The sequence below is a fragment of the Humulus lupulus genome, chromosome 6 (assembly GCF_963169125.1).
Source record: "Humulus lupulus chromosome 6, drHumLupu1.1, whole genome shotgun sequence".
NCBI classification, from domain to species: Eukaryota; Viridiplantae; Streptophyta; class Magnoliopsida; order Rosales; family Cannabaceae; genus Humulus; species Humulus lupulus.
In genome coordinates this window covers 10,872,600-10,882,613 of record NC_084798.1, presented here as the reverse complement: position 1 = coordinate 10,882,613, position 10,014 = coordinate 10,872,600, and the positions used below count along the sequence as shown (strand labels likewise).

The 10,014-nt window shown below is 33.6% G+C and overlaps 1 protein-coding gene across 1 annotated transcript; it reads right to left on the bottom strand.

The window, feature by feature from the left end:
• Positions 1 to 738: 738 nt before the first annotated feature.
• LOC133784687 (disease resistance protein RPP2A-like) lies at positions 739 to 4,221 on the bottom strand. Its single transcript, XM_062223975.1, has 7 exons — positions 4,119 to 4,221; positions 3,446 to 3,811; positions 3,046 to 3,362; positions 2,182 to 2,478; positions 1,081 to 2,079; positions 857 to 998; positions 739 to 755 (listed from the first exon to the last, which is right to left on the bottom strand). The coding sequence occupies exons 1-7, from the start codon at positions 4,219 to 4,221 to the stop codon at positions 739 to 741; spliced, it is 2,241 nt and encodes a 746-aa protein (XP_062079959.1).
• Between the last annotated feature and the right edge of the window lie 5,793 nt (positions 4,222 to 10,014).

The following is a 10,014-nucleotide window of genomic DNA, read 5'->3' as shown; positions in this document are numbered from 1 at the left end:
CAGAAGGGTTCTTCTTCCCCATGGGGTTGGGCATATCAAATTGGTTGCCGTTTCTTCCCTAGACCAAAAATTCTTAACCAAAGTCAGTAGTTTCATAGTTTTCCCAACTTTTTTTTTCTTTCATTTACTTGTAAGTCTATATGCACATTTTCCCCATTGGGATGGGGCCCAACGGGGACCCGCCCCTGTTATCCACGGGGATTCCTCGCCCCAATAGGGGATTCCCCACCTCGCCCCCGATGGGGAATAAACGGGGATGAGGCGGAGACGTGGATTAAAAATATAAATGGGGACGGGGACAGGGATGGGGGAGCACTCCCTGCCAATTTCCTGCCCCGTGTGCATCACTATTCAGGAGATCACAAGAATAATCTATCAATCATGATAGTGCTATATGAGCATCGATCAATAATGTATGTCAATTATAAACGGTCTAAAATAAACGCAATTAATTAAAGGTGCAGCAATGTTAAGGAAGGAAGTTTATGAATTACCTCTGATATGAAAAGCAGTAATGGGAAGTAGTTGCGAGGAATTTTCTCACTATTTGCACATTGGCTATTCAACACATGGATTCCACACTTTTTTACTAGGCCAACACGATGTTGTTTCCCTTCTACATCTACAATGGAGAAGTCAAACGACACCTCAACCGTGTCATGAATATAGTTGAATGTCTCATTCAAATACCACATCAACAAGAAGTTTGAATTTTTGTAACATATGACTTTCTCCTGTTTAGGAAACACAAACACCTGTTTCCGAATTGTGTTATCACATTTGATGAAATGGCATTCACAACGAATAATGTGGCTCGTCTCATGAATATACAACTCTTCAAAGTTAACCACTATACATAAAGCTAGCGTTATTGAGTCAATTTCGAGCAAATTTGATGAAAACTTAAAGCCTATAGATGATCCTTCAGACTGTTGTGTGAACCAAAATGGTATTTTATCGCCAAAAAGAATAGAACCCTCTTCAGAGTAAGCTGTTTCCTGCTGCATACAACATAAACAAGAGAATTTCAATTAAGAAATCTAGTCAAATAATTTAAAATGAAAGTTGGTGCGAACATACTTGATTTAAGATGGAATTTTTAGCTGTGTTATAAGCATCACGGTAGTATTCATACTCAAATCTCTGAAATGTTGAACTCTCCAATTCTAAACGCTCTGGTAGGTAGAGAACCTCAAGGTGGCTTGTACAAAAATTACCTATTGGAAGAGATTTAAGATTTTTGCATTGCCTCAAATTTAGCATGCGAAGCCCAATTAAAGTTTTAATCGACCTGTATTGTATCTCCTCAATCCCTGAACCATCCAAATAAAGATGCACCAAATGTTCCATAGGCTCTGTGATGTTTGGGAAGCACTTTAATTTGGAGCAATAAGAAAGGTCAAGATAATTGAGCAATTTTAACTTGCTAATAGTTGTTGAAACATATTCAAGCCTTGTGCAATCTTTCAGACACAAAACCTCAAGACTTGTACAATAATCGAATGATGATGATGGGACTTGTTCTATTGCTGATCCACTCAAATCTACTCTCACTATATTCTTCGGAAGCTTTGGAAACATGTTGATACACACGCAGCCACCTAGGTTTAGCTCCTTCATGCACTCCAAGTTACAAATGTCTTCTGGTAGGTTCTTGAGGCTTTTACAATTGTTGAGATCCAATAAAGCTAGATGTCCAAGACTCCAAATTGAATGGTGAAGTTCTTCTATTGCAGTCGAGCGTAAATATATATATTCAATACCTCCAGACAAATGGGAAAGAGTTTTGAAATTAGAGCATTCATTAAGATTCAAAGAGTAGTCATGGACTTTGAGACCCTGCAATGGCCCATATCTTAACAAGTCTTCTCTTTTGCTCCAGACATTTGATGTAATTTGGTTCCTAATTATCTTAGTAGAATTTTTTTCATTAATTTGTTGAAACCTCAATGAAGGAACCTCAACCAAACTTGTACAACCTTCAAAATCTGCACACTTAAGATTAGCCCTACTCAAATTTGGTATATTAGATAGCTTCTTTGAGAAACAAAGACTCACATACTGTAAGCTCTCCACATGCTGTAGGAAAAAAAAAAGAAATTAAGAAAAAAAATATGTTCTTGTAATTATTATACCTAAACATTATTTATTAACAAAATATATCATTTACACTACATATACCTGTAGTCCATTCCAAAGATGCTCAAACTGGCCTAGGGGCATATCGAGGTTTACAAGATTATGTGGAATGAAACTTGATGGCAAGGATTTCAACGGATACTGAGCCCACTCGAGATATCTAAGCGCATCTGGAAGAAAATCAAGACCTCCAGAAACACTTAATTTGTAGTTCCCCATGCATACAATAATTCTAAGCAATCTTAGATTGTACATCTCATTGAAAGCGGTAGGTTTTATGTCTATATCATACTTCATGTGAAATGTGTTAAGTGATAATCCTTCAATTGATGAAGTACCCTGAAAATTGACAAGCAATATGATAGCAGATTACACAACTTAATACTTTGTAATATATATATGTATATATATACATGGCAATTCTTCTATAGGAACTTCACTTTAAGCCTTACCGGTGGGACTCTCAGTGTTTCTCGACCCGTGAACAGTTTTCAACGTGATTTTTTTAATGACCTTGTATATTGTAGTTGTTTAGAGCATCCTGCAAATTTTTAGAAAATTCTGAATAGTTTATAGTACCGAAAACTAGGTTCAAACATGTTGTTTTCCACGAGCATAAAAAAAATTAGTCACTCGTGCAACAACATATTTGAACTTAGTTTTTGGTACTGTAAACTATTCGAAATTTTCTGAAAATTTGCAGGATGCTCTAAATAGCTACAATATACACGGTCATAAAATAAATCGCGTCAAAAACTGTTCACGAGTCAAGAATACTGAGAGCCCCACCGATAGAGCTTAAAGTGAAACCCCTATAAGAGAATTTTCATATATATATATATTTACTCTTACATCAACAACACTAAGAATATATAATAATAGAATAAATCATTAATTAGTACTTACTAAATCATGTAGCAAAACACGACATACTTCATTAGTAATCCACAACCTACTGTGCTTTCCAGGCTCTTTAGGATTTTGTTGACGAACAATTTCCCACCCCATTTGTTGCACCAAATTATGCATCCATAGCTTATTCTCTTGTGTGATACTAATGAGAGAGTTATTAATGAGATTTCTTATGGTATCCTTAAATCCACAACCACCCAAAATTTCTTCCACAAACGTTATTCTATTTCCTTTAAAAAAACAGGCAATGTCAAGAAACGCATCTCGTTCATGATCATCAAGTCCATCATCAAAATCATTCTCAATATACCCTGAATCTTTCGATCAAGAAACAGTTTTAACTTGTCTAATGCACTTTTCCACTCTTCTTTGCTCTTTGAATTCAAGTGAGAACCTAAAACTTTTAGAGCCAAGGGCATGCCTACGGCATAATTCACTACTTCTTTCGACAACTCCATGTATTTCTTTGGTGGAGAATCTCTTTGGAATGCTTTCAAACTAAAGAGTTGAAGAGCTTCACCATCATCTAGTTGCTCTGCCATGTAGATCCAATCAACCCCAATATTATTAAGCATTTGCTTATTTCTAGTTGTTATAATTACTCTACTTCCATGCCTTAACCAATTACGATCTCCAACTAAATACTCAAATTGCTCTACATCAAATAGATCGTCAAGAACAATGAGTAACTTTTTACGAGAAAGTCTTTCCTTCGCAAACATGTTGACTATATCTTGATGGCGTTCCTCCAATAACTCACCTAGAATAATACAACCAAAAACGAATAAAATTTTATCAGTTGGATTGCTAGGTGTGAAGCAAAGTTTCTCTAGCATAATATATGATTAAAACTTTGTTTGCGTTAATTACATATAACAGCGAATAAATAATTTGTTCACGACTGAGATTAATTCTTCCAAAGCTCATAAATTTGTTCACGACTGAGATTAATTCTTCCAAAGCTCATAGCTTCTAATCAGGGGGTTTTATACAAGGGAGATATATCGCTCATAATATAATGGTGTGCCAAGATTTGGTGCGCCATTATGGAAGAAAGAGTACAAGACCCAACTGTATGATTAAACTAGATCTGAGGAAGGCATATGACACAATAGAGTGGGACTTCATTGAGGAGATGTTGAGAGCCTTCAGGTTCCCAGATAGATTCATTCATCTTATTATGATATGTGTGCGTACACCCCGGTTCTCTCTAATGTTTAATGGATCTATGGTTGGGTACTTTGAAGCGAAAAGAGGGTTGCGCCAAGGAGACCCAATGTCCCCTTTGTTGTTTGTTCTGGGAATGGATTATTTGTCTCGAATCATGGGGAAAGTAGGGAAGAAAGAAGGCTTCATTTTCCATGACATATGCTATACTCTTGAATTAAATCATCTCTGTTTTGTAGATGATGTTTTATTATTCTGTCATGGTGATTTCAAATCTATATACCTCATACTATAAGGTCTTAAACTTTTCTCTCAAACATCAGGTTTGTAGCCGAATGAATCCAAGTCTGCAATATTCTGTTGTGGAATGGATTCGGGGGAAGTTCAAAGAGTGATACATATATCTGGTTTTTGCAAACATGACTTGCCTTTTCGATATCTTGGTATTCCAATTTGTGCAAAAAAAAAATTCAGTGGCTGAGTGTGATTAGTTGTTGGAAAAAATGGTGCGTAGAATCAGATCATGGAGTGCAAGGAACTTATCTTTTGCTGGTCGAATTACTCTAATCAATTCGGTTTTGATCACTATTCATTCTTACTGGTCCCAAATTATGATCCTACCTAAGAAAGTTCTTCAAAAAGTGAACTCTATTTGTAGAGCTTACTTGTGGAAAGGAGAATCCGAATACCTTGGGCTGGGGTATGTAGCATGGGAATCACTTTGCAAACCGAAAAAAGAGGGCAGCCTTGGCTTTCGGAATTTCATTCAGTGGAATATGGCAGCAATAGGGAAATACATATGGGATGTGGCAACAAAGCAAGATAATCTTTGGATAAAATGGATTCACAATCTGTATTTGGGTGAAGAAGATTGGTGGAGTTATAAAGCTTCGGTGTCCAGTAGCTGGTATTGGAAACAAATTGTAGCAGTCAAAGATAGGTTCAAAGGGCTCATTGATATTCAAAGATTTACATCTGAGATCTATCGGATTAAGCAGGGTTATAAGGTGCTTTGTCCAGTTCAAGAATCAGTATATTGGCAGATTGTGGTTTGGAATCGGCTAACTATTCCTAGACATAAATTTATCTTTTGGTTGGCTATGGTGGATAGGTTGCAAACAAGAGAGAGGTTGTTGAAATATAATATTTGCAATGTTGCAAATTGTGATATCTGTGGTGCTGATATAGAAAATATTTCGCATTTATTTTTTGAGTGTTTGTTTAGTAGCAGGGTGTTACAAGGAATCAAAACTTGGTTACAATGAACACTCCAGCTACATCACTAAAAGGTTTGATAAGAGGCCTTAATCGCAGCAGATATGGCAGATTTAAGAAGAATGTTTTTGCAGCAGCCCTTGCTGCTATGGTTTACCAGATATGGTCTAATAGAAATAAAGGCTTGTGGCATCATAGAAGCAAACGAGGGGAACTAACTATACAACATATTAAAGCTGAAGTTAAATATAGGATAGCTGGGATTATGCCTAGGAAGATATCACATATAGAAAAAGATTGGTTTGCTCACTTGTAATTGAGATTGTATAGGCCTCAACCAGGCCTTTTTTGGTGCTAAATAGTTTGAAGTGTATATACACTTTTCTGATTTACCAAAAAAATATATATTATTAAGGATTTAAATAAGTAAGTTTTTGCCTTAGAAAATACAAGATGAAATGAGCTAATGGACTACTTTATGATGGTTTTTTTGTACTTGTTATAAGTAGTTAATAAACTATTGGCATTTTATTTTTGTGGAAATTTCATTAAATGCTCCATTTTATAAACAGAAACAGGGGAAATTGTTATAACATTTAGATCTTAATAATAAGTAAAATAAACAAATAAAAAAGTTATTACCCTGTTGGGGGTGCATCCCAGCTAGAAAGATTAGCTGCAGATATTAAAGCAGTCCTCCATTGAGTCAATCTATCAGACTCATGACTCCTACAGCGTTCTTCAACTGCACCATCGACGTATCCTTAAAAATACAAGTATACATTTTCAATATTAATTTTTTTAATTTATTTTCAACAAATAAAAGAAAATTATTCGTACATATATTAGAGGCAGTCAAAAAGAAGATCGATGGTGTATACTATATATATATATATATATATATATATGTATGAGAAGAGGCCTAATGCTTACCTATCATTTTACTTATTGTAGATATGAAAACGGTCCTCCATTGAGTCAATCCATCAGAGTTGCTCTTAAAGCGTTGTTCAAGTTCACGAAAGGCAACTCCAAAACTCCCAGTTTGTTTTCTAACATCACATGGGTTCACATGATAAAATATTGACACTACAATCTGCTTATCTCTTTTTCTACACCTCAGAATATGAACCAGTTCATCCAAACACCAACTAGAAGATGCATAATTTTTCGAGAATACTGACAGAAAGCTTTGAGTCCTCAATTGCTTTCAAGAGAGCAGAAGAAATCTCATCACCTCTCTCTAGCCTCACATCCATGTAGACTTGTAAACTTTTATGGGACAATGCTTTGTGGAGATGGCTAGTGAATTTGTGACGGGTGTCCTCACCTCTAAAGCTTATGAAAACGTCGTGCTTATTATTCTTTGGTGCCATAGTCATGATCTGAAGATAAACTCTCACAACACAGCACTTCAAAATGTGGAGTGCGTACCTTAAATATTAAGGGATCTTGAATGAAAGCGCAAGTACTGCGTATCTTCCAAGCTTTGTAATCTTGTGAGAAATTTCTTTGAAATTTTGTGGATGATGAAGAAGAAGCTACACCACTCATTTAATAAGGTTATAGAGACCAACTACTACACACCAATATTATTATTATTATGAACAAGTTGTCCTTATTGCATTGACTTCTCACCGTGGAATATACATCAATAATAGTATGTATAAATTTCTATTAGTGGGACAAAACTTTATTATGTCCTTATGGGTCATTTTTTCTGTCTTTATCCCTTCTTTTTCTTCCACAATTTGAGTGTTGCACGTCTATTGTTCACATATATGCGCCAAACTCTACTGTTCAATTTTTTTTTTATTATTTAGGTAGTTTTAAACTGCCACGTGCAATAGCATATTAGACTAGTATAAATATGTATGGGGCGGCTATGATAAATCAGTTGTCAGCACACCACCCAAAAATTCAAAAAAAAATTTGACATAATTTATTGTAATTATAGTTGTCCTTTTACCAATTTTAAAAAGTTGTAATATGCTACAATAATATAAGAGTTTTATGGCTTTATTTAGAGACATTAAAAGTTTACAATGTCTCCCAATGGGGGAGACATCATAGCTGGTCATTGTAAGTGTACATCTCACATCTTCTATTAGGGGAATTGAAAGACACTCCACGTCTCTCAGTAGAAGACGTTGAAAGGTGTCAAATGACGTGGACTTTCAATGTCTCCCAATGAAAGTATTAAAAGTCTCCCAGATTTCACTACAAAAAAAAGGTTCTATACCGAGAACATTATACCGACAACGTGTTCTCGGTATAAACATTTCATATGCGCGGGACATTTTCGCGGTTCTGAATAGGGTTAGTTGCTAGGTATAGGGTTTATAAATATACCCCACAGCCGCGAAGCCCCTTCTCCTTCCTCTCTGGTTTCCCTCTGTTTTCTCCGAATCGTCCGCCTCCCTCCACCGAAAACCTCCGTTTTCCTCCGAAAAAGCTCGGTTTTAAGCCCCAAAATTGCCAAGGGTGAAGGAATTTCTCTGTATTTGTTAAAGGTATGGATTATTTATTCATTATATATATATATATATTTATGAAATAGTATAATGATATTTTGTAATTTTTGTTTGAAGGTTGGGTATTCGGTTATTGTTGGACTACAGAGATAGCTTGCAAGATAGTGAAGGTATTGGTAAGTTTTTTTTTAATTTTTCTGTATTTTTTTTAATTTTTTTTTTCAATTTTTGAATAATTTATGTTTTTTTATATAAATAAAATAATATTAATTTTAATAAAAATATGAAATTATTATATTAGATAGAATGTATTTATTTTTAGGTTTTAAAAATAAGTATTAGTAAAAATGATATTAGGAATTAGAAAATTATTATATGATTAATTAGTATTTTTTTTTATTAAAATAAATTCTATGTTGTTTTGGTGAATTTTATGTGTATTAAACATATTAGTATGTTGTTGTTGTCAATTTTAATTTTTTTGGTTATGTTAGTAGTAAAAAATCAGATTTTATAAATATTGATGATTAATTTGTTGTTAATTTTTAGTAGAATTTTAATATTTTGCTTAGAAAATTGAATAATTAATAAAATTTAGACTAATAATTATAAATTATATAGTCGTTTAAAATGTATTTGTATTGCTCTCTGCATGATCTGGGTCTGGATATTTGTTATGTGTTATTTGTAGGATTTTAAATTTTGGGATAGATGAAAATATAGTCATTATGCTGCCGAATTTTTTATAGAATTGTAAAATTTAGAGATATTGTGAATATTAGTAGAAGTACTCAATAAAATTTCTAATTTAATAAATAGTGAATTGATAAGTAAAATAATATATTTTAAAATTAACATTAAAAAAATTAACATTAACATTATGCAACTAAATTTTAATAAAAATAAACATTAATTAAATAATTTAAGTAATAATTAAATCCTAAAGTAATTAAATAAATTTTAAACAAATCTTAGAAATTTTGTTTAAATTAATAAAACTATTCAATAAAGCATAAGTAAAATATGTAATTTAATAAATATTAAATTAATATGTAAAAAAATAATATTTGTTAGTTCTGATTAAATAAAATTAACAAAGATATTATTAGAAAACCATTATTAAAATTAAAATTAAAAAAATTAAATTTAATATTTGTTAGTTTTAATCATTATTAAAATTAAAATTAAAAAAATATGTTTTTAATAATATTTGTTAGTTGTTTTTAATTTTTCTGTATTTGTTAGAGGAGCATGTTCGGACTCATTGTATCGCCCCGGGATCTCAATGTGCCCCACCACCACCCGATGATCCCGATGTTGGAGCACAGACTCAGTAGGACTTATGTATGAATTTTATTACAGTGGACTATTACATTATCATGTTTAAGACAACTCTTTATTTTGATTCAGCAAATATACAATCTTATGTTTTTATTTATATGTTTAATATAAGTGTTTTAATTTTATTCTATTTTTTTATATTTAATTCAAATTAAATATATAAATAAGGGAATAAATATTACAAATATAAAAAAAAATTTTGGTTTAGTCTATACCGAGGACATTGTCCTCGGTATATACCATTAAGATGACAAATTGGGGTTGGTTGTGCCGAGGACATTTTTCCCTCTATACCGAGGACATTGTCCTCGGTACAACCTATACCGAGAACATTTTTAATGTCGTCGGTAGAAGTTTTGTTTTACCGACGCGTTTGTACCGAGGACTTTATACCGACGACATGGTCTCGGTAGAGGCAATACCGAGAACATTTGGGCTTATACCGATGACATTTGTTCTCGGTATAGGCCTTGTTTTTTGTAGTGTTTGTTGTCTACATCCAGCAGAGCTAGTCTACTATAAAGATCAGATTGCAAGTCTAATCACATAGATCTCAACTCTTCTTTGGACAACTATTTCTTGAGTATAAAACCCAGCCAAAACCTTCTCTTGAACCATACACATTAACTATCACACAATACTCCAAGAACTCTCAAACACTTAAGAAGAAATTCTAGGGATGTAAACGGGGCGGGGTCGGGGATGGCTCCCCCATCCCCGCCCCATCTCAGGGTCAGTGCCCCTTCGGGTACCCATTAATAAAAAT

Bases quoted from the DNA above. Each gene is read 5' to 3' on its own strand.
- LOC133784687 (XM_062223975.1), bottom strand. From the start codon at position 4,221: ATGAATCTATCTGGGAACCTGAAGGCTCTCAACATCTCCTCAATGAAG. The intron at 3,812-4,118 runs GTCTTGTACTCT...GTATTATTCTAG, and splicing joins TAGTTTAATCATACAGTTGG to GTGAGTTATTGGAGGAACGC. The intron at 2,479-3,045 runs GTAAGTACTAAT...GTCAATTTTCAG, and splicing joins GTGTTTTGCTACATGATTTA to GGTACTTCATCAATTGAAGG.